This window comes from Mustela lutreola, chromosome 2 (genome assembly GCF_030435805.1).
Source record: "Mustela lutreola isolate mMusLut2 chromosome 2, mMusLut2.pri, whole genome shotgun sequence".
In the NCBI taxonomy this organism is placed as follows: Eukaryota; Metazoa; Chordata; class Mammalia; order Carnivora; family Mustelidae; genus Mustela; species Mustela lutreola.
In genome coordinates, this window is record NC_081291.1 from 21,890,397 (window position 1) to 21,915,463 (window position 25,067).

The following is a 25,067-nucleotide window of genomic DNA, read 5'->3' on the forward strand; positions in this document are numbered from 1 at the left end:
GAAAAAAAGACCTAGTCATACTACTGAATATTTACAAAATGGCCACAGCATTTAGAGAGTAAACAAAACCTCTGACTTTATAATCTATTCCCCACATATGTTCCACAACTGAACTGTTAAAATACAGAGAGTGTTTCAGAGGAGGAAAGAAAACTCCCTGCCAGAGTGAGTTCACATTCACCATTTAATGAGACATGATTTCAGTGAGTCAGTAATCTACCCTTGACCGACTGAACTGAGAATGAGCGTGAGGCTGCCTTACTCAGCTTGAGTTTGGGAGAAGCCACATCGTCGTCATCGGGCAGCGGGCCCAGCTCTTTCCTTTTATCCTTGAGTAACTTCTCCAGGATGTGTGCGTCGTTGTACACCTGTATTCCATAAATATATTTAAAATTATTTTCTAAAAAATGTCCTATTGAAGTAGAACACTCATCTATAAAGAAGTTTCAAAACACAGGTTAGCCTAGTTGGGAACTAGAGATAAAGCCTGAGACCACTAGAGAGCCATCAGATCGCATCTCTGCGGGGTGAGCCTTAGCCTCAAATGGTTTGTTGTTTAAGCTTTTTAGGTGATTCTAATGTGCAGACATGAATGCTAAAGTTTAGAACTACTGCAGCAGAATCACTGCAAGTTTTTACAGAAGTTCTAAAACATAATTACGTGTGTTGCTTTCTTCACAACTCTCTCTTGCACTGGACCTTCAAGGTAGCAGACTTAGCTCAATGGGAAATAAAAATGAAAAAGTATATGATAGTTGGACAGCAATACTTCAAATACTGTTAAATGGGATTTAATATCAGTCTGAATTCACAATCTGGCCTCTGATCTGTGAAAAGCAACAATCCCTGGCTAGGCTCTCTCTGAAGACTGAAAAAGGGTGGTAATACGTAGTCAAAAATAAAGTTACTAACCTAATGGCCCCTACAGCTGCATCCCCCTATGACAGAAAATTTGATCACAAGTACCCTCAGTGCCTACTTTATTTTGTAATAGCAAGAGGAAAGGAAACACATGATTTTAAAGTTACTTTATTTCTGGGAGATTTTAAAGTAGATAAAGGAAACTCTAAAAGATATATACACCCTCATCCACGTTCACTGCAGCATTATTACCATAAACAAGACATGGAAGCAACCTAAGCGTCCATTCATAGATGAATGGAAAAACACACACACACACACACACACACACACACACAGAGAAGAGTACTATTTAGCCATTAAAAAAAGAATGAAATTTTGCATTTGTGACAAAATGGATGGATCGTGAGGGCATTACGCTAGCTGAAATAAGTCAGAGAAAGACAAATCTGTATCATCTCATGTACATCTATATTCTGAAAAAACAAAAACCAAAAACAGAAAACCCAAGCTCACAGATAGAGAGCAGATCAGTGGTTGTCAGACACAGAGGTTAGGGCATGTGTGAAATGGATGAAGGGGGTCAATAAGCACAAACTTATAATTATAAAATAAGTTACAAGGATATAGTGTATAGCCTGGTAACTATAGTTATTAATACTGTACTTCATATTTAAAAGTTGCTAAGAGAGTAGATCTTAAAAGTTGTTATCACAAGAAAAAAATTTTATAACTATGCAAGCTGACAGATGTTAACTAGACTTGTGGTGACAGTGCAATATGTGTAAATATCAAATCATTATGTTGTACACGTGAAACTATTAGTTACATGTCAATTATACTTCAATAAAAAACACAGATATAGAATATGAAACAAAAATATCAAAGAAGGGAGAATGTATTGTAGCTACACTGATAAAGAGCTAAAAATCATTTACTTAGAGATGCCTTTCTGATACTGGTAAACCTTTCTGAGGACATCCTGATTCTTTTTTTTTTTTCTTCTAAAGTCTAATTTTCCTAACATGGTCTTTCTGATAAGCTTTTCTTCCTATCATGCCACCAAATTCTATGGATTCTTACCACACTATGTGCCCTTCCCACTGTTTTTTTTTTTTTTTAAAGATTTTATTTGAAAGACAGAGATCACAAGTAGGCAGAGAGGAGGAAGCAGGCCCCCCGCCGAGCAGAGAGCCCGATGTGGGGCTCGATCCCAGGATCCTGAGACCATGACCTGAGCCGAAGGCAGAGGATTAACCCATTGAGCCACCGAGGCGCCCCGGACATCCTAATTCTTATATAATCATACCATTTTGTGGACTATCCCTAGAGAAGTGTGGCTATTGCTGGTATTAACAATGAGCAAAGACTTTACTGTCGCTGGCTTTCATCTGGGTGTTACGTGCTCTGCATATGCTCTCTTGTTTAAATCCTACAATGGCCCTGATGGAAGTACTATCAGTATCACAAGGGCACAGACGGGGAGAATGAGGCTTGGAAGAAGATGAGAAACTCACATGGGGACTGGAAGAGCAGGCTTCAAATTTAGGATGTCAGCTTACAGAGAGTATGAACTTCTAACCTTTGTAATGAACTGCCATTTTAACAATTAAGAAAAGACAAAGCATTAAGCTAACCACTGAGAAAAGCAACCTAAGTGAGGCCTCTAGATCCGGTCTCTCAAAATGCATTTTACTACCAACACTGAAAAGGAAACGTGCCCAACCTCAGGACTCCCCCATAACCTTACCTGGGAGCCCTCCTCATTGTAGTGCCTGGCATTCCGGAACATCAGCTTCATGTCTTCTATCATTCCCTCTTCCCCTGCATACTTGTCGTTGCGAATGTTATGTTCAATTATTTTCAAGTCCATTGGCTCCAATATGATTTTATAATAGTCAGGATAGTCCTTTTTGGATGGTTTAACCATAAACAGATCACAAAGTCTTCTGCCTGAACCTGGCTCACGAGCTTCAAGAACAACATTGAATAAGATTTTCATTCGCTGCTTTCTTATGTTCTTTTTACTGTTGACGGGGGAGGTAGAAAAGGGGAGAAATGAGAAGAGGTTCAGTTTTCTTCATGTAGGGATGAACATGAAATGAAAAATTAATCTTGTGGGAAGGTGCTTCGTAATGATTACAATTTACTGATTACATATGCAACAAACACAGTAAACATGCTGACAGCTATAAGCAAATATAGGAGAATTTCTAAATAGTTAAAACACAGTGACTCTGGCAGGAGCAGCCAATGAACACCAGACAAACCTGTTTAGAATATTTATGAAATGCAATGCTAAAAAAAAAATGTTCTCTAACACCCAATGAAAATGAAATTGTTTTCAGTTGAAGTATGTTTTTTTGTTGTTATTGTTTTTAAGAACACAGCAAAAATGGAATAAAATCACTAACAGTCCTCACTTCAGAAAACTAAAACCAAACACAAAGAGAATGTGCCATCTCTTAAGACAACCATTCTGACACCTGCATACCCTGGTGACCAGGAAACAAAGGGAGGCTATCTGCAAGGCTAGAGTTTCTAGTCTCAGTGGATACATTTATGTGGTCTAGGTCAGTCCCTGCCTCCTCCAGCTCCATGGGCACGATGCCAACATCCCAACCTAGCTGAAGGAATGAACACTCTGTGGTTCACCTGAGCTCCTGAATAATTTTCATCCTTGAATGTGAGTCCCTGTCTTGTTCTCCAGATTCTCCTAGTGAGCTGTGATGCTAAGCGACAAATGTGTGTGGTACGGAACAAAGTCAAGGGACCACAGATTAGAACCCGAGGTAAAGAGGAGCCCAAGAGAACAGATAGGCTGTCTCCTATTTGTTGAGGAAGCTGGCTCAGAGAGGATAAGTGACTTGCCCAAGGTGAGTTTTCCAGTGAATCATTAGAAGAGATGATCTTTCCATGATTTCTGGCACTATCGGTTATGTTTTCAGAACAATGATAAATTCTAGCCAGACTCAAGCCTGCAGTCTCCATACGAATACTCAAGTAGGTAATAAAAAGACATGATTTATGACTTAATGTCTATTCAACAAACATTTATAAGGTCATATAATGTAGTACTTAGAGATAAATATTTTTTTATCTGTTTCCTATCTTATAAATAGAAGGAAGTTCATTTTGGAAGCAAACAACGTGGCTGAATGGATCTCCTATGAAATGGGTCTCCTAGTCTAGTGACTCACTCTACTGCTGGATCATAAAGAGGCCAAAGGCCAGATATTTTCTCTCCGAAGTTCAAAATATGCTTTTTTAAAAAAAGAAACAAAACCCCAATAAAGAATAATTAGCAGATGAGAAAAGAAATATTTATCTTTAAGTCAAGCTTTTTAAAATGTGTCAAATGCCTATCTTCCAAACATCATGGAGCTAAGACAGCCTGAAAGTGGTCAGTTAGGAGGAAAAAAGGACCTCTGGGGGCACCTGGATAGCACAGTGGGTTAAGACTCTGCCTTTGGCTTGGGCCATGATCTTGGGGTCCTGGGATTGAGCCCCACATTGGGCTCTCTGCTCAGTGGGGAGCCTGCTTCCTCCTCTTCCTCTCATTCTGCCTGCCTCTCTGCCTACTTGTGATCCCTTGTCTGTCAAATAGATAAATAAAATCTTTAAAAAAAAAAAGAAAAGAAAGACCTCTGTTTCCTGTGCCTTCACAGGAAGTGGCTCTGGGATCATTTCTGACATTTTCTCCTTTTAGTATTTTTGTGTCTCAATGTCAAGTAAGTAACAGTTAAATATGTTAGGAGAAGTTTCATTCCGTGTGAACTATTTCCCCAAAGAGGAATCTGGGCACAATGGTATGAAAGCAATAGCCCTCTCAGTCCAGGACTCAGTAAAGGGATAATGGAAGGGGAACTTGGGACAGAGCTCCACATGTGGGCAGAAATTAGAATACAGATGACATTAACCTTCAGGGAGCCTCTAAAGAAAAATTTCAGAATCTGAATTTGGTATCACAGAAATCAAAAACTACTAAAGGGGCACCTGGGTGGCTCAGTCGGTTAAGCGTCTCCCTTTGGCTCAGATCATGATCCTGAGATTGAGCCCCACATGTGGCTCCCTGCTCAGTGGGGAACCTGCTTCTCCCTCTCCCTCTGCCTGCTGCTCTCCTTGTGCTCTCTCTCTTGCCAAATAAATACATAAAATCTTAAAAAAAAATACTAAAGATGGTTATGGTTTCTTTAGATCTCACTTGTATCGGTCAAACTTCAAAATGAAGACTCAGAAATTCCATTCTGAACCTGTGAGCTTAAAAAACTCTCTCCAATAATCAACTCAAAGCGAAATTGCTCCTCAATCTGGGAATATCATGCAGAACAATTCAAGGTTTCTTTCTTGGTCCAAGTAAGCTTTCTTCCTTTCCTCGTTCCAGTATATCACCCGCAATCATCACTGGACTTTTCTAGATGAAGCTACAAATACTCTACAAATACAAATCTGAGAGTGGGTCCAGGGCAGTGTTTTTTTTTTAGGATTTTATTTATTTGACAGAGAGAGACAAAGTGAGAGAGGGAACACAAGCAGAGGGAATGGGAGAAGGAGAAGCAGACTTCCCATCGAGCAGGGAGCCTGATGCAGGGCTTGATCCGAGGACCCTGGGATCATGACCTGAGCCGAAAGCAGACACTCAACAGAGCCACCCAGGTGCCCCTCTAGGGCAGATTTTTATGAGTTTTTTAAAGAGGAGGGAAAGCTTTTTTACTGAATTTTAGGGAGAATGCCAATAAAATAAAAGGAGAGTGGGATAGCTCTGAGACCAAGCAGCTTTGAATGGGACATATCCAAAATGTGAAATCTCGGGCACCTGGGCTCCCTACTCCCTACTCCATTGGGCTCCCTACTCAGTGGAGAGTCTGCTACTCCCTCTGGCCCTACCCCTGCTTGTGCTCTCGCTCTCAAATAAATATAATCTTAAAAAAAAAAAAAAACACACCAAAATCCAGATGCCTGGGTAGCTCAGATGGCTGTGTCTGCCTTCGGCTCAGGTCATGATCCCAGGGTCCTGGGATCGAATCCCACCTTGGACTCCTTGCTCCTTGGGGAGCCTGCTTCTCCCTTTGCTTCTGCCCCCCTCTCTCTCTGTCTCTCATGAATAAATAAATAAAATCTTTCTCCTTTTTTTGGGAAGATTTTTAAATTTATTTATTTGACAGAGAGAGTGAGCACAGGCAGATAAAGTGGCAGGCAGAGGGAGAAGCAGGCTCCCTGTCGAGCAAGGAGCCCGATGTGGGACTCGATCCCAGGAGGCTGGGATCATGACCTCAGCCGAAGGCAGCTGCTTAACCAACTGAGCCACCCAGGTGTCCCAAATAAATAAAATCTTAAAAAAAAAAAAAAAAAAAGTGAAATCTGAATTTAAGAGACTGAATTTATTTAACAGACTACTCTAATAACTGAAATGTACTGTTTTAGGATTTTCATTACCAATAGTATCCTCTCCCCATTTGTATCATTCACTATTTACCAGTCATGTGTAATCTCATGTGTAACTGGTTTCCATCCTCAAAGGCAAGCAAAACTTTTGTTGTCTGGGTCACTTACAACCTTCTCTGAACAAACCCAGTTTTATTATTTTGTTGACATCTTTCCTGATCCTTATATTGTTTCTGACACTGAGAACTAATGGCCCATTAGTTTTAATCTATCAGAAAAAACTGAGTTAAATTTCATTCTCTTCTATAATAACTATAATAGCTTGGGTGGTTAGTGTATTTGCTTTATCTTTTTCCAATATGGATGCTGAACTTTATTATATCTGTGACTTTTGAAAGCAACTTCAAATACTTTCTGAAATGAGAAAAAAATTACAAAAAGACAGAAACCATATTCCCCTATATTGTACTTTATGTTTACTGTTTGCAATGTCACTTTGTTTTTCGGGTTCTTCTTAGACCCTGTCCTGCTCTCTCAGACCACTAACTGTAAGTTGTTTGTTTACTCCTTCCCATTTTGGGAAAAATGCATTAATCTCAGACCTTGTAACTGGCATACTCATTCTTCTGTTTTTAATCAGCACCCTTAAACATACTGCAGTAAAATGTATCTTAAGGGAGTTCAAAACCAGGGCTGTTTATCATCGTGTACTTATGCGGGCCACATTGAAAAGGGGACACCAACTCAAAAACAGACTTTGTTATAATAAGTATGCAGTTCTAGAATTTTACAGAAGATAGGCCATGATGGGTTCTGTGCTAACAAAATCATTATACTACAGTGATTCCAACAAATGGAAGTGTCTTGAGAAATGGGTGCTTTTTCTAACTTGCACAAAGATAAGAAGCTGGAAGAGGCTGTGTTCTGAATCAGATTTTCCAGGCCCAGCACTACCACCATCCTCCTGATTCCCAACCCAGCTTGAACCACTGCAATCACTGTCACTTTTTGCTTCTCTCAGTTTATCACCAAGTTTTAGAGGAACCTCCACAGCCCTTCTGGATCTGATCTTTCCTTTAATTTTTTTATGCCATAGTGTTAGTCTTTAACCTCATACTTTGTGGCTGACTATATTCTCAAACGTCCTTAACATTATATTTCCTCTGAAGCTATCACTTATAATTATATGTATTCACATTTGCATATATACACACAAAATTCCCATTTATGGTTATAGCTAACACTTCTTCCGCGTGCCAGGGGCTGTGCTAGTAAAGCACTGTATGTGTGACCTCATTTAATCCTCAAGCTCTAAGAACCAGGTACACTTACTATCCCAACTTTGCAGTTGGAAAACTGGAGGATTACAGGGGTCAAGCAAATACCCAAGGTCACAAGGTGAGCAATCAGAACTAAGACTTGAATCAGCTGATAATCACCAGGCTGCTTTTATGATGTCCTTCCCTTTCCCAAAAGTCAGCACTTACCATGGGCCTCTACCCTGTTCATAGGCTCCCAGGTCTCCCAGCATTTAACTCCCTGGTCCTAGAGTTTCAGTGGTGTCTGCTGTTAAGCTAAATAAACCCAAAGGTTCTCTCCTTTACAAGGTTTGCTACATTTACTGCATCTTCACGTCTACAAGGAGTAAAACCTTTTAATAAAAATCTTTTAATAAATAATAAATCTTTTCTAATTAGTTTCCCAGGCTAGTAATAATGGACTACAAAAAAAAAAAAAAAAAAGAAAAGAAAGAAATCTCCCAAGCCTTAACATCAATAGGAACTACTTCCAGAAAATAATCAGAGTTGCATTTATTGAGTACTAACTGCATCTAGGCCCAGTTCTAAGGGCTTTAAACACAACAACCACCCAGGTCTTCATGATGACCTTAAGTAGGTACAGTTACCAACTCTTTTTTCAGATGAAGAAACTGAAGTAAGGCTCAGATCACAGAGCTAATTAGAATAACTAGGATTTGAACTTGGGCAGTTAGGTTCTAGAGCTTGGGGTTATACTACTACTCCAAATGCCCTGGATTTCTATTTCTACTACTACCCAGAGTTAGTGCCATACACATTATGAATGACGTAAGAGAAATATAACCCATGATCTTTTTCTTAAATTTGTGATTTAAGAACATTTTTCTTAAGGAAAATATTAGGAAGACGATAATAATAACACAGTAATTTTGTAGAGTAGACTGCCTATGGGAGCAAAATGCAGATAACTTTAGAACATCTAAACTGCAAAGAAAAGCATGATAGGGAAATCCTACTTCCTAGAGCTCTTTGGGCAGTCATGCATGTAGTTCTATAAAACTACGTAACTGTGGGGCGCCTGGGTGGCTCAGTGGGTTAAGCCGCTGCCTTCGGCTCAGGTCATGATCTCGGGGTCCTGGGATCGAGTCCCACATCGGGCTCTCTGCTCAGCAGGGAGCCTGTTTCCTCCTCTCTCTCTCTGCCTGCCTCTCTGCCTACTTGTGATCTCTCTCTGTCAAATAAATAAATAAAATCTTTAAAAAAAAAAAAAAAAAAACTACGTAACTGTGTACCTTGTGCAATTATTCTAAGACATTGCTCCCACACAATTTCATTTGTTTTCAACCTGCCTTGCTTCCTGGCAAGTAAGTTCCTGGCACAAAGAGGTGACACTTAAACATTTTCCTTTATGGCCTGTAACAGCAGAGTCTGGTGTTCTGTCAGCAATTGACACTCCATGAACGCCAGAAGGCTAAGGTGAAAATAAAAGCACCACACAATGATGACCAGGACTGTAATAAGGCAACTCATAATTTAAAAATCAAAAGTGACATGCAAAAGAATGGATGCTTTCAAAGAACTAAAACATGGGCAAGATCAGAGACTGATGAATGTATTCATGCTTGAGAAGCCCCAACCCAACACACAGGTGCCAACCCAGGCTGACTTCACTTGGACTGTCAGCATTGGTTTTGATCCTTCTACCAGCCCCCCCTGGTGTAAGAGACATCCCTGAAAAGGCACCAGCATCTGCCAGCCTCTGGACACTGGCAACACTGTCATATTCTCAGCCTCCACCTTCTGTTGCACAAGCACAACCACAATGACTGGTGAGGGCTTGTGGCTGCTGACAAAGCTAGCAACAAATCGAGGATTCAGAACATACTGAGGCAAAGTAATCCCGAATTTATTCTACCAACTGTACTTCTCAACTATACTGCTTTCTTCACTCATAAAACAGACTGGCACCCAAATAAACTTATTTCACATGCTGACTTCACTTTTCACCTAATCAGTACAGACCATGCCACGGAAGTTATACTTTTAAAAATACGTTTATGCATATAAAAGGACTGCACACCTGGAGAGCCTCCTGAGACCCAACATCTCACTGTCAAGAGTGTTCCTGGGAAAGCAGAAACAAACATTACATGTAAAGAGAAACAAAACAAGCAACATCGGAGGGTCATGTATAAACCAAATACGGTTGAGAAAAAAGAGGCTTATCCAATCCAAAGGATAAAAGATATTAAGAATACTTGGAACATTTTAACAGGAAAACAGCAGGTAGACTTTTGGGCAAAGGGGTGGGGGAGAAGACTGTACTCCCAGAATGAAGAGAACATACATTTTTTTCCACACTTTTTGATATTAGAAAAAAATAAGGCAAAGATAGAATTATACACAGTATTGAGAAGTCAAGTGGTACTTAGAAAACCTGGCCCTGACATCACTGGACAAGCTGACTAGGCAGCTGTGTTTGCCTGAATTCCCAAAAAGTCTATTTCTCATTAGCAAAACCTCGTAACATAACGAGCTACCTCCTAAAAGGTTCGTTAACATTTCTTTCTTTGACACAGTTCAAAGCGTAGGACTCGCTTCTCTCAACCTCTTACTCTGTCTACTCGTGCCTGTATTTCAAAACCAGGTATGTTCTTTTATTGCTTTAGCTATGATTTAAATTTGTTCTTCTCTTATTTGTGTTTTTCACTTCCTAGGAAACCTGTTTATAGAGACATTTTATCTGAAGGAGGATTTTATGAATTCAACAACGTAATGCTTCAATTTTCCTTTTGTGGGAGGTTTTAGAGCAATAACTTTCCTGTGATTTACTTGGGTTGTCCCACCAACTATAAGCCACAGAGACCGAGAGGTCATTAAGGATCTGACCTGGGCTAACGCTTCCTCAGAACAGTTGTAATGCTCAACTAGTTTCAGATCTCTTTCCATTTGGTGTTGGCACTAACTGTACCATCACTTTGCCTCCATTACCTTCTTTTGCCTTAGAAGTTTTTATCTTTGATGGGTGACTGATCTGGAAAACACAGGTGATGCTGTAGTAGTTATATAATTACACTCAAAGATGTCCTTGACTTGATGTTTCTGATCTGGTTTCACATTTTTCCTCCGTTGTCCCTGGTATAACAAGGAATTAAGAACTTGGAAGGATGAAATTCATAGGCCAGTAATGGAGGAGACTCACATCTCAGGGTACACCAATCAATTTCGTTACCATGGCATAGCACAGCAGTTACTCCCAAAGCTAAAAAAGTTTTCCCAAAAGCTATTTGTAAGAGGTAAAGATGGGATAGCTTCTCTTTTGTAAACCACTTTTTAAAAGCCTCTGCTCTCAGTGGATCTCTTAATGTTACTAGTGACTTCTTCATTCAACTCTGGATCTGCCCCCACTATTAGTGATCAGCTTATTTCTTGTTTGTGGTGTCCTCCCTGGAGAAACCGCTGCTACAAAGATGGTGAGACAGTTAAGGCTGAGGGAGAGTATGGTGTTCGACAAAGATCGAGCCAGAGAAACTCTGTGTGGGAGGCGTAGACAAAAGAGTCGCTCTTGCACGATTCTTTATAGGAGTCCAGCTTCAGAATCTGACAGTGAAGAGCCCTTCCACAGAACCCATGAGAGAAAGGAAGGGTGACGGAAGTTTGGAGAAACATGAGAAAGAGAGAAAACCAAACAACTAGCTTAGCATTTTATCAACTACAAGAAGTTATGACTTGGTAGTTTATAATCTGACATCCTTAAAATGGCAAATAAAGATCAGATTAATAAGGAAAACCAAAGACTTGAGAGTATCAACGATTTACTTTGCTGTAGTGATAGTACTGAATTTTTTTGCAGTTCACCACGTAGAAATTACCTAAATGAGATTCAAGTGGCTCTCCTGAAATGCCACATTAAAGCAAAATGGCCCAGACAGCCAACAGAGTAACATGCTTTGCCAAGCCCTGTAAGGAGCTGTCACTTTCGTCCTTGCGATCTACAGCCATTCCGGCCCTTGTACCAACAGCAGTGTTGATCATACGATTCCCAAATGAATTCTAACAGAAGATCTGTTAGCAAATAATGAGAGCTTGTAAGCAAATTCATACCTGACAGCTTAAAGACACATTTTTCTGCACTTACCAAAAACAAAATAATAGAAAAATAGATGTCTCCATCTATGAGAAGAATATGTACCTTTTTCTTTTGGCACTACCAGCATCAGAGGTGGCTGAAGAAATCATGCTGTCTCCATCCTCAATGTCGTCCCTCCTAGCAAGCTCCTTCTTCTTTGCCTGAAACAGAGCAGACCCTGGGAGTCAAGCTCTCCTGCTGAATGCTCCCAGAATGTACGAATATTAAACAGCTAGACATACCAGATTCTCTTAGAGAAATACAACCACTATAAGATGCACAGAATTAAAGAGTCAGTAAACATTTTCAATAACCTGGTCTGACAAAAGCCTGCACGACCTGTAGAAAAGTAGGTTAAAAACTGGATCTGGCAGATTGAGGACGCAACACTAGCTCAAGTACCAGACTACAAGGGCACTGGCTTGTTCAAAGCTCTGAGGCAAATTGTAGGAGTGTCCTGCCATTTTTAGGTGAAGCCACTAAAGACAGTTTTTGGTGCCTTGGACTTCTTCAGCGATGCTGTGGCTAAGAAGAAGGTTTAATGCTAGAGGTGAAAGAAGATCTACTTTCAACACATGCATTTTTAAAGACCTTCTGCCAAAGAGCTGAAAGTCCAACCGCTGCAGACTTAGGGAATGCATGCGCAGTGCCGAAAGGAAATACATGAAATGCGCAGCGCTGAGGCCAGGATCAATTACACAGAATGAAGATTCTCCAGGGGATCTAAAATTCTTTAGTTGTTTCCTTGCTCTGGGATTCTTTTTCCAGAAAGATTCTACTCAAAACTGACAGACACAATTTGTATTTCGTATCTCTGCCTTTCTTCAAAATGCCTAGATGACCCATGACTTCCCGTGCCCACTAAGACGTGCTCTCAGAAAGGATCTGATATATTCCTGAACACTGTACGATGATTAGTTACCTTTACCTAGGACCAATTTTGCTACCTTAACAGTCGCAAGTCTAGAACCAAAGAAATAAAATCTACATGATAGAGTACCATCTGCAACTGGAGGGAAACTTCCTGAGGCCCTAAAATTACCTCCCACGCACAAATCCCTGCTTCTTCCACTCACAAGGCTAGCCCAGTCTAAATTATTACTCCTACTCTACATGTTCCTGACAACTCTAAAAAAACATACTCAGCAGTACTTGTAATTGAAACAAATGATGTGATACTGCTGGGAGAAATCACGTATCTTAAAAACACACACTCCCAGTCTGTAGAATTATTCCAGTTGTCCGTACTGCAGCTAAGCAAATCCGGGGGATCATACCTGCATGACCTGCTGCAATTTCAGAACTCGCTTGTAGATGGCTGAATTGGGAACATTATAGCGTTTGGCATTTTCAAACATTAAATTCAGATCACACTCCAAATGATCTAAAGTTTCATATTCTTGGTTCTTTAGTTTTGTTCTGTGAAAGACAAACACAGGGCTACAATTTACCATTATGAAAATGATGGAATACCCTTACTGAAAGTTTAGTACAAAAATCCTAACACGCACTAGCTGACCTCTTTACTTGTGATACTGATGAGAGGCCCATCTACCTTCAAGACAGAAAGGAGACAAAAGCACCATTGTATTTAGGCAGTAGGACAGTCTACCTGGAAATCCAGAAACATAAGAAATAATAAGAGGACCTACGTGCCAAGGTGGTCAATTACAGAACACATATATTAGCAAAAGTACTAATGTCTGTTAGTGGTTAACATGCAAACCCCAGGAAGAAAAAAAAAATCACGGAGGTTTTAAGATACCTTAATGAAGAACCATGGTGATCTAGCCACTTCTGATAAAAGGCCATTCCAGTTCATGAAGGTTAATGAAAAGAGAAGGTACTCACAAACCATGAAAGGGGATATATATACATACGTACAACTAAAAGGTTGTAAGATGGCAAGTGAGAGGCAGATACATTAGGGCCCAATGACTACTTTTCTTCTAATACAAACATCTGCAACTAATTATGAAGGCTTAAAATTAACATTACTTATTTTACGTAAGTCTTAAGGATTCTGATATCTTTCAGACACTATGGCTGTTGTTAATACCAACTCTCATAAAGTCCTTTATAAATTTTACTTTAAAGATTTATGTATTTATTATTTCAGACAGAGGGAGACAGAGCATGAACAGGAGGGGCAGAGCAAGACAGATTCTCAAGCAAACTTTGCACTGAGCACAGAGCCTGACCTGGACATGATCCCAAGATGCTAAGATCATGACTCGAGCCAAAACCAAGAGTCAAATGCTTAAGTGATTGTGCCACTCAGGCATCCCTACATTTTGTTTAAAAAGATTTATTTATTCATTTGAGAGAGTGTGTGCATGGGAATGCACACAGGGGAAAAGAGCAGGGGTGGGGGAGAAAGAGACTCTCAAGCACACTCCCTGCTGAGTGGGGGGGGGGGCATGCAGGGCTTAATCCCACAACCCCGAGATCATGACCTGAGCTGAAATCAAGAGTTGGATGCTTAACCACCTGAGCCACCCAAGTGCCCCATGTCCCTTATACATTTACATGAAGTGAAGAGTCAGTTTGCCCTAACTCTGTATGCACACAGGATAGACTTTTAAATCTTTTGACTGAAGTACTTGTACACTGCTTAGAAAGACATGTACTGCTTAGAAAGACACGAATGTCAGAGAACACCTCGGGGGTAGAGCAAACAACCACGCACAAACTCAGCTCTCAGTACCAGCCTACGTGGCTAGCACTGAGCATTTAAATTACAGCCTCAGACTTACTCCTGCCAACTCTGAGAGTAATTACTCTGAGAGTAATGTGCTGACTATTCTCAATCCCCACAAAGAACAGACATGGAAGTCAAACTTGTAAATGACAATCTACAATAAATGTACAGACATTTATCAGACTGATGTCCACCAAAATTAGAGGGGGACAGGATAGGCACAAAGGGAAATAAAAGATGGGGATGACAAGCCCCAGCAAAGTGGAAGGTAGCATTTGGGCCACACTGTCTAGCTCCTGCCCACTCTTTCATTTCTGTTGCCTTTTAAATGATTTATTTATTTTAGAGAGAGAAAGAGAGCGAGAGAGCATATGTGCTTGGGGGGCAAGGGGCAGAGAGACAAGAGAGTCCTAAGCAGACTCCTTGCTGGGCATGGTGCCTGAGGTGGGGCTCGATCCCAGGACCCTGAGATCATGACCTGAGCTGAAATCAAGAGCTGGATGCTTAAATGACTGTGCCACCCAGGTGCCCCTCTTTTTGTTGCTTTTGATGACACTTAACTATCATCCTTCCACCAAAAAATCTTCCTAGGACTGTGCCGTATAATAACATTAGCCACTAGCCACATGGGGCTTTTTTTAAATTGAAGTAAAATTTAAAATCTAGTTCCTTACTTGTACCAGTCACATCTCAAGTGCTTAATAGTCCCATGTGACTAGTGGCTAACATATTGGACAGGGCACAGAAAACATGTCCACCATCATAGAAAGTTCTACTGGGCAGCACTGCTGTAGATTTCCATGTTGCTCTGATGCAGAGACAATGGAAGGTAGGCCAGGTCCTGTCAGGCACCACTGGCCACGTGTCCTTGGAAACGGAGGTAGATTAGTCACGCTAAGAGCTAACCCTTCAAAACTCTAGTGTGCTACCAGCTAAGCCTCAGTCATTTCTGTTCCTCACACTCCTCTACCTGTGTGCCAGACAACTGTCAAGAAATAAGTTTAAAAAGGGGGGAGAGGTGCAGAATTACTGACTTAACCAAGCAAGGTTTCTATTAGAAAATTCTAACTTAGGGTGCCTGGGTGGCTCAGTGGGTTAAGCCTCTGCCTTCGGCTCAGGTCATGATCTCAGGCTCTTGGGACAGAGTCCCGCATCGGGCTCTCTGCTCAGCAGGGAGCCTGCTTCCCCCTCTCTCTCCCTCTCTCTCTCTGCCTGCCTCTTTGCCTACTTGTGACCTCAGTCTCTCTGTCAAATAAGTAAATAAAATCTTTAAAAAAAGAAAAAAAAAAAAGAAAATTCTAACTTGGAAGAAGGTTGTAGGCAGGTGTTTGGGTTGGCTGAGAATATGTCTTCCTTTACACTAGACTCATTATTTAGACTAAAAAAAAAAAGGCTGAGGGAGAAAAGAAACAAAAGACAAAAACTGTTGAGTTAATGGGGTGCCTGGGTGGCTCAGTAGTCAGGCATCTGCCTTCAGCTCAGGTCATGATTCCAGGCTCCTGAGATCGAGGTCCGCCACCAGGATCCCCATTCAGTGGGAAGCCTGCTTCTCCCTCTCCCACTCCCTCTGCTTGTGTTCTCTCTCTTGCTATCTGTATCTGTCAAATAAATAAATGAAATCTTTAAAAAAAAAAGATTGTTGAGTTAAAAGGGAATCTCTCAACACCTATAAGACTGTCACTATCTTTTTCAAGGCAAAGAGTATAAAAGACAAATTTCCAAGCTATTTTTTTAATGAACGGCAGCTTTAATTTCCATGTTATTTTAAGAGGATCAAATAAACTGACTTCCTGTATCCTATTTGGGTACAAAACCTCCTAAGTTTGCATTAAGTAAAAACACCATAAATTTTACTGATCAAGTGATGAAAACAGAAGTTATAAATACAAAACCATGAAACATTATGTTGTTCGCAATCTCATTTTCTAGAATCCAGCGAGTAAAAGAATTTTAATTGCTATTATTTGAAAGGTTAGTTATCTGTCCTGATAAATACCAGCCTATTCTAATTTTGTCTAGTTGAGATATATTTTTACCTTGTCACCTCTGAGTATACTGTAGAACCCAACTCGCACTGTGAGAGTTATGATATTACTTATTTCCTATTATTTTTAATGATGAGGCGGTGGGGTTTCAGTATTCTATCTGAATTCCCAACATTTGTTTTATTGATTGATTGACTGATTGTAGGCTGCATGTCCAGTGTGGAGCTTGAACTCACGACCCTGAGATCCAGAGTCGCATGCTCTACTGACTGAGCCAGTCAGGCAACCCCCAATGACTGTTTTAAACAGAAAAAGGAAACCAAGATGAGCCATCTTTCAGGTACTGTTTCAGCTAATGAATTCCCTAAGAGCTGCCTGTGCTTATTCTGGATTCAACTTTAGATAAAAATTTAAATAGAGTTTAACTGTTGTATTTAAAATACCAATAATTTTTTAAAAATCAATAAAAAGTATAAGCAGAAAGATTTTTGTGCTTTGTTCAGTTGTAAGAAAATGAACATTTAAGTTCTGAGTTGCATGACTCTATAGTCTATAATCTGACACACAAATAAATGCCTATCATGTTTTTATTTGCCTTGACTCTATTACAGTATAAATGTGTATTTAATCAAATTTATTTCTCAGTTTTCATATAGAAGTAATAATCAAAATATACTCTAGACATGTGAAAATATTTTTACCTTTAATATGTTTATCCATTTTAGTAAGGAGATACATGTGCAGGCTCAACCACAAGAAAATGGATTTCTATCGAGTAATGTAGAAAGCATCTTACCTGATCTGCTGTAGGGATATAGGCATTTTAATTTGCTGATAATAATCAGGGTATTTTTTCTTTGAAGGCAAATGGAAAAAAGGTTCAGCTATTAGCTGCCCTTGGTTATTCCGACAACTCCTAACTGTGTCATAAAGCTGATAAAAAGGATTTGAAACATCCATAAATGAAGTAATGCTCTCTGCTTCTGATTCTCCTTCTTCATAACGTGCAGCTAAAAAAAAGACAAAAAAGGGGAAGAAAGAACCATGCTTTAAAATAAAGCTCTTTTAACAACCTTCCAAAGTAAGATTTATATGTTTGAGAATACTTATTTTAAAAGAAGAGTTGCCAGCTGTCATTAAAGATGCTGTCAGTAGCGCTTAATATAATTGCATATTTACTTAGAGAAATGTTACACAGAAACAGGATAAAGTGTTACACAGAAAACATTATACTGTTTTTTAAAAGTTACAAAAGAGTTTCTCTCTTTAAATGTGCCTTTTTTTTTTTTTAAACATTTTATGTATTTATTTGACAGAGAGAGACACAGCTAGAGAGGGAACACAAGCAGGGGGAGTGGGAGAGGGAGAAGCAGGCTTCTGGCTGAGCAGGGAGCCTGATGTGGGGCTCAATCCCAGCACCCTGGGATCATGACCTGAGCCGAAGGCAGATGTTTAACAACAGAGCCACCCAGGCACCCCTTTCTGTTTCTTTCTTGACAGTCTCACTACAGATGTGCCTATTTTATTAATAGTTTTAACAGAAAAACTCTGACTTTATTGTTTTTTTCTACCACAGGTTTCCTTTCTAACAAATTCATTTCTGCTCTTAGCTTTCTTACCTTTTCTTCTAATGTCTCTGCTTTTATCCTCTTATTATTTACTTATGTTAGATGTTTATTAGTTCACTTTTCTTTTTTAATTGAGAGTGAGAGTGAGAGAGATCAGAGGGAGAAGGAGAAGCAGAGTCGCTGAAGAGCAGAGAGCCTCATGTGGGGCTCAATCCCAGGACCTGAGTTGACGGCAGATGCTTAGCCCACTGAGCCACCCAGGAGTCCCTAGTTCATTGACTTTCAGCTGTCTGTTTAGACAGACACATTCAGACCTAACCTGCTCTCCAAAGTACAGCTTTAGCTTTGTCCCCACTGTTTTGATATATACTGTTCTCATTATTGCTATTGTTTAATCTCAGGTAATTAAATTCCTATTATAATTTTTCCTTTTTAAAAAGAAAAACCCAAGCATCTGGAGACTTTTGTATTTCCTCAGTGTTTGGGTTTTTAACTTTTACCTTTTAAAGATTAGGTGTTTACCACAGCTGTATTATGGTCAGAAATAATACCCAACTTTTAAATTGGTTGAAATTTGTTTCATGGCTAAGTATATGATTAATATCTGTGATTATTCCACAAGAATCAGAGGAATACTTGCCTGTTTATATCCATCTTGTGTCAGCTGAATAGTACCCCCCAATATATCCAAGTCTTAATCCACAAAACTGTGACTATTACCTTATATGACAAAAGAGACTTTGCAGATATGATTGGAAGTTAAGGATCCTGAATGTGGGAAATTATCCTGGATTAAACTCTGAGCACTAAATGTCATTGCAAGGGTCCTTATAAGAGGCAGGCAAGGTCAAAGGAGAAAGGAGACGAGATGACAGATAGAGACTGGGAGTGCTACATTTTGAATAGAGAGGAAGGAGCCATTAGCCAAGGTATACAGGTAGCTTCTAGAAATTAGAAAAGGAGAGGGAATGGTTTATCACCTAGAGCCTCCAGAGGAACACTTGCCTGCCAATAACTTGACTTTAGACTGCCGACCTCCAGAATCAAAGAGAATACATTCGTGTTGTTTTAAGCCACCAAACCAAGCTTATAGTAATTAGTTTTTGCAGGAAACAGGAAATAAACACACTGGTGAGAAATAAGCGCTGTGTATTCAAATAATCATCTTCACTGGTTTTCTGGCTGCTTATCTAGCAATGGAAAGCAGTGAACTCCCACTCTAGGGCAATGTTTTCACTTTCTCTGCCACCTTCTATCTGGTTGTTTTATGTATTTTGAGTTTTGTAATTTATTTTCCTACTGAAATAAACCTTTTGTCATTATGAGGTGACTCCTTTCTATCCTTGGTAATGCTTTCTGTTTAAAAGTTCATTCTATCAGAAGTCAATGTAACTATCCTTTGGTTATTATTTGCCCTATGTATCTTTTTCCATCCTTTTACATTAAACTTTCCTGTATTTTGACATTTCAGATGTGTCTCTTGCAATCAGCATACAACCGGATTTAAAAAAAAAATCTAATCTAAAACTGTTATAATTGGCAAATTTGCGTCATTAACACTGATGTGATTTCTGATACAATTTTTGGAGTTGTCTCTCTCAACTTTATACTTTCCACTTGTCCCATTTTCTCTGTTTCTTTTTGCCTTCTTTTCTTATTTTGTTTTTGCGGAGGAGAACTGAAAGGTTGATCTGTTTTTCTGATTCTATCCCTCACCCCTTTTCTGTTCTTAGAGTGACTACAAGTGGGCGTGCTTCTCTACCCGCCCTGTGGCCCCGCCCCAGGCTACATAAAGTAGTTGGTCTCTAAAACAAATCACCTCCAGAACACAGGCCACGCTTTCTGAATTTTGGGGGAGGGGGTTCTGAATTCTTATGTCTTCTCTCCATGGGCTCTTGTCCCTCCAAGATCATCAGTTATCCCTTCTTTGCTATTTTAACTGTATCTTACCCCTAAGTTGTTTCCAGCAGCAGGAAGTAGAAACTAAATAGATTAGAATCTTGGCTAAATCAAGGGTAAACAGCTATGCAGAGCAGCCTGAAAGATCTACTACATACAGAGCTGACTGGCAAGTATTCTAATAGCTAAGGTTACTAAAGAAGAACGCTAGTACTTTATTAGAAAAAAACAAACAAACAATAAATGCTTTTTAGGTGGGGTTTCCTTCAATTTGTTATGCTACTTATAAGGTTAATGAAGTAACCAAATGTTAGAAGGAAACCTAAACATAACATGTGTGTCACTTTTATAACCAGTGAAAAACAAAGCTAATAAAAACAAATTTTCCTTCAATTTCTGATAACACGACTTAAGTTGAAAAGAAATTCTGAGATGAGTGTCAAAAAATTACATCTATACTCTAATAGTAATTTTAAACCTTCTATGCAAGATTTAGTAGAAAATAAGACACACAGGTGGAAAAATCTGTTCTCATACTTGATGATGAAATCTGACAATAGGCCAGAGTAATTTCATGAAATAAATTTTATCTGTACATATAAAAATTGTCTGTAGTAAAATAAAGAACATTACAGCATACTTCAGACAGAGACAATGAAATCAAACATACCTCTACAGCTGTTCTTTGCTATTTAACAGATAGTGTACTTTTACATGGATTTTATTGTCCAATGTCCTGTGTTGAACTTGTTTAAATGACAACTGACTATGGTGCTCTGATTGTAATTTACATCTATCTTTTTTTTTTTTTTTTTTTTTTTTTTAAACATTATCTTTAAACCAGAAGCTCTAGCCAGGAAGAAATTATAGCCTACTGAAAATATAAGCCAGTGACCTGGAAATCTAAGATGGTAGGAATATCTCCCTCGGGTTTCTCAATGGCGTCACTAGTACTCACTCACTATTTATCATTATACGCTTGAAACCAGGATCTGCTAAGGCTAGTAAATCAATTGTTCTTATAGAAGTATTTATTTACTTAGATACAAGATATAACACTAAATAAGGTTTTGATAAGTTGGCCAACGAAAGAGTGCAGTCAAAACACAACAAAACAGCATGTACTCCAAAAACTGACAAACTCCCAGCCAGACCAAAGTTACTGTAACTTTCCTTCACTAGAAGATCCACTGAGAAGGCATTAACTGGTCATGACCTAATACCCACCAGCTAAAGCAGCATCCTCTTCACTTTCTGAGCCATACTGAAGTGCCATGGTAATTGCTGACAAACGACCCCCTTGGACTGTTCTTTTATTACTACAAAGAAAAACAAGTAATCAGAAGACAGGGAAAGAGGTTATAATAATTTGGTTACTTTAGAAGAAACAGGAACTGTTAAGAAAACATTCACATCAAAGAAAAACAATTTCTATTCAACTGTGTGCTCAATTTATCCTTGTACTTTTAACAGTCCCCATAAGCAATCTTAGCCAAGACCAATTTTTTCTCTGAAAAGAGAGGGAGTGGTGTAGAAAGCCTAAAGAAGGCTACTTCCAATTGTGTTACTTAAATGCAGCACTACTCCTTATTTTACAAAAAATAAAGATTCATTCATCTTTACTGGTTAATTTTCTTCCAAGATGTTCAAATCCTACAATGAACACAAATTCTACTTCGAATACAGAATCTTTTAGTATTTTTCCACAATTTATTTTACTGGAAATATTAAACACTCCCTGACAACTTCTGCTTAATCATTTTCCAGAAGTCAGGCAGGTCAGGCGGACTATATAGCACCTCAACCTTTTAAATAAGGGTTATTTGATAACAATTGTCATAATAACCCAATTATACCCCAAAGAATTACTTCCTGATAGCCATCAGGCAAACACTAGTAAGTCTAGCCTCATAAACAAGGTCAGTTCTCAGACTAAACACACTCACTCTCTCACCGGTAATACTTGCTAGTGGGATTTCTCTCTTCACCAAGGCTGCCTTTACTGTGAGAAGGACCTGTCAGCCTGGCTGCAGCCAAATTTGATGGAGTCCTATCCAGAGATAAGATTAAAAATAAATAAATAAATAAATAAATAAATAAATAACCTCAGAAAACTGACAGCTGGAATCAGAATGCTAGGTAAACAAAAAAGGGAAGCAAGCATTTTTTTTTGTTGTTTTGTTTCTAAGTAGAAATGCTCAAATATTTGAGCCATTACTGTACAGAACACTTTGCTCCAAAATCGCAGTACTCTGCCTAAGAGAATAGATGAGGGCTGGTCCTGGAGTGCTTATGGTCCCTGCAGTGACCAAGGATCTGGTAATGAAGGAAATGTCAGGGACAAAAGAAAACTTTGAAAGCAGCCACCTCAGCTTCCATTTCTTGAAAGAGGCAATGGAATCCCAGAAGTAAGACTTGTTCAAAGTCCTAGTCCTTGCACAAGAAAGAGGCAGGATGAGACTCTAATCTCCTGACATCTGGCTAAATGCTCTTGCTGCCGATATAAATATATACCATTAAATATAACATAAAAATACCATGATATTATATAGATGCTTGCCATATATAATATACATTAATATGTAGTATGTCACATTTAAATATGAATATATACCTATATAGCAATGAGTAGATAATAGTATTTAACCTCAAAAATTGTTTGTTTTACAAAAAAAAAATTTTTTTTAAGATTTTATTTATTTGTCAGAGAGAGAGCAGAGCAGAGTGGCAGGCAGAGGGAGAAGCAGACTTCCCGCTGAGCAGGGAGCCCAACATGGGACTTGATCCCAGGACCCTGGGTTCATGACCTGAGCTGAAGGCAGATGCTTCACCTACTGAACCACCTAGGTGCCCCCAAACTGTTTTTAAATAAAGCCTTTCAGCTGCAATGGAAGGGTTGAGGAAGAGCTATATCTATTCTCTTCAGAATCACATTATCAACTGTAATTATACTTTTCAAATGCAATATACTTCTTGTTTTCCACTGCATTGATTCCACTAGCTAGAAAATTTGGTAAATAAAAAAGGCACACGGATTTAGACATTTTATTTCATTATTATTATTTTTTAAGATTTAATTTATTTGAAAGAGAGAGAAAGCACGAGCAGGAGAGGAGCAGAGGGAGAAGAGGGCTCCGTGCTGAGCAAGGGGCCTGATATGGTGGTTGATCCCAGGACCCCAGGATCATGACCCAAGCCAAAGGCAGATACTTAATTAACTGACTGAGCCACCCAGATGCCCCGAGTATAGACATTTTAAAAACATACCTTATTCGAAGGCTTGACTTAGCCATTTCATGATGTTCAATTTCTGCCTTTTTCATATAAAATATTTTTTTAATAGAATTTGCATCCTGTCAAGATAAAATTACTTGGTTTAGGAAAACAGGGGCAGTCTAAAATGCCATCAGTCATGCACTGGACACTTTCTATGGCACTCTTCCATTTGGAGTAGGCATCCATTTACTATCCATAAAGCTGCATCCTCTAACCTTTCCATCTTTGAGAACATCATCACAATTATACATAAGTTAAAAAGCCTCCCAGCTCTTTCATAATTAGTCAAGTAATGCACAAAGATCTAACAGTGAACAAGGAAAAATGGGTGAAAATTCAATGAACTCTATCTGTGTCCACTGACTTAAAAACTGATACAAAGATACACTTCTAAGATTAAAGGCTATGCACACAAATTTAGGATGAATATACTTGCTTAAATCAATAGCATATTAATATATCAAATCTAGTTTCACCTCTCTCTAAAATTTATTTTACGGAAAATAATCAGACCAAAATGTACAATCTTAACTGCATCAACAAACTATTAGTATTCTACTATTAATGTCCTATCAAGGACTAAGAATACAAGAACTTCATAGCTCATTTCTGATTTTTACTAAAAGTTTCTTAAAAGATGAATATTGATTAAAAGCTGAAGATAGGTTAACTACCAAAAGCAACTCTATTTGAGGCAGCATTCTGAAAGTCTAAATGATTTTTTTGAAGACTATTTATTTATCTGACAGAAAGAGATCACAAGTAGACAGAGAGGCAGACAGAGAGACAGGGGGAAGCAGGCTCCCCACCTAGCAGAGAGCCCAATATGGTGCTTGATCCCAGGATCCTGAGATTACGACCTGAGCTGAAGGCAGAGGCCTAACCCACTGAGCCACCCAGGTGCCCAAAAGTCTAAATGATTTGACTCCCCAAAGGTTTTCTGAAAATCCTCTGCTAAATTCCCAATGACTTATCACTAATACAAAAAATGTCTATAAGCAACTGTGTTACAGAACTGTAAAATTTGTAGGAGAGAACTGCAAAGCAATGAAAGGGACATTTCACAATGTGTGTTGCACTGCAGAAATTGGTTTTTATATTTATGAAGTTTAAAGGAGAGACTAAATCAATATTTCACTAAAAAGTAGATCAAAACCAAACCTTCTATCTTACATTAAGACAGACATATAAATGAATGGAACAGAACTGAGATTACAGAAACAAACCCACACACCTTAAGTCAACTGATTTTCAACAGGGTGCCAATGCAATTCAGTGGGGGAAAGAACAGTCTTTTGAATAGAAGGTGCTGGGACAAATGAGCATTCCATGTGGAAGAATGAATGTAAATTCCTACCTCACACCTAATTCAAGTATACAAAAATAAATCCAAAATGGATACATTTAGATTTAAGGGCTGAAAGTATAAAATTCTTAGATGAAAACACAGGTGTCAACCATTATGGCCTTGGATTAATGCTTTCTTAAACCGTAAGAGACTCTTAATCTCACAAAACAAACTGAGGGTTGCTGGGGTGAAGGGGGTAGGGAGAGGGTGGTGGGGTTATGGACATTGGGGAGGGTATGTGCTATGGTGAGTGCTGTGAAGTGTGTAAACCTCGTGATTCACAGACCTATATCCCTGGGGCTAATAATATATTATATGTTAATTAAAAAAAAGTTTAAAAAAAAAAAAAGGCAGACAAACTGGACTTAACCAAATTAAAAACTTTGTCAAAGGACATTATCATGAAAGTGAAAACAATCCACAGAATGGGAGAAAATATTTGTAAATCATACACCTACTTTAATGTCTAAGATTATATTAAAAAATCTAACAATTCAACAATAAAAAAACAGGTAACCCAATTAAAAAATGGGGTAAGGATCTGATTAAAAAGTTTTTCAAAGAAGGTATGTGAATGGCTGATAGACACACAAAAAGATGTTCAACATCACTAATCATCAGGGAAATAACATTCAAAACACAATGAGATACTACTT

At 38.9% G+C, this 25,067-nt stretch overlaps 1 protein-coding gene across 30 annotated transcripts in view; it reads right to left on the reverse strand.

Annotated features, from left to right (window-relative positions):
- The window catches only part of PBRM1 (polybromo 1), a 128,663-nt gene that overhangs the window by 67,862 nt on the left and 35,734 nt on the right, over positions 1-25,067 (reverse strand). For 16 of the 30 annotated variants that reach the window (XM_059161107.1, XM_059161099.1, XM_059161119.1 and 13 more), the window contains 9 exons: positions 23,055-23,140; positions 21,742-21,837; positions 21,015-21,106; positions 17,117-17,330; positions 12,912-13,053; positions 11,698-11,795; positions 9,586-9,630; positions 2,612-2,888; positions 263-368 (listed from right to left, as the gene is read on the reverse strand). In XM_059161107.1, the coding sequence (XP_059017090.1) occupies positions 263-368; positions 2,612-2,888; positions 9,586-9,630; positions 11,698-11,795; positions 12,912-13,053; positions 17,117-17,330; positions 21,015-21,106; positions 21,742-21,837; positions 23,055-23,140 (1,156 nt within the window). Of the gene's footprint in view, positions 1-262; positions 369-2,611; positions 2,889-9,585; positions 9,631-11,697; positions 11,796-12,911; positions 13,054-17,116; positions 17,331-21,003; positions 21,107-21,741; positions 21,838-23,054; positions 23,141-25,067 lie in introns of those variants that run through there. The other 14 variants (XM_059161113.1, XM_059161122.1, XM_059161105.1 and 11 more) reach the window with 2 other exon arrangements.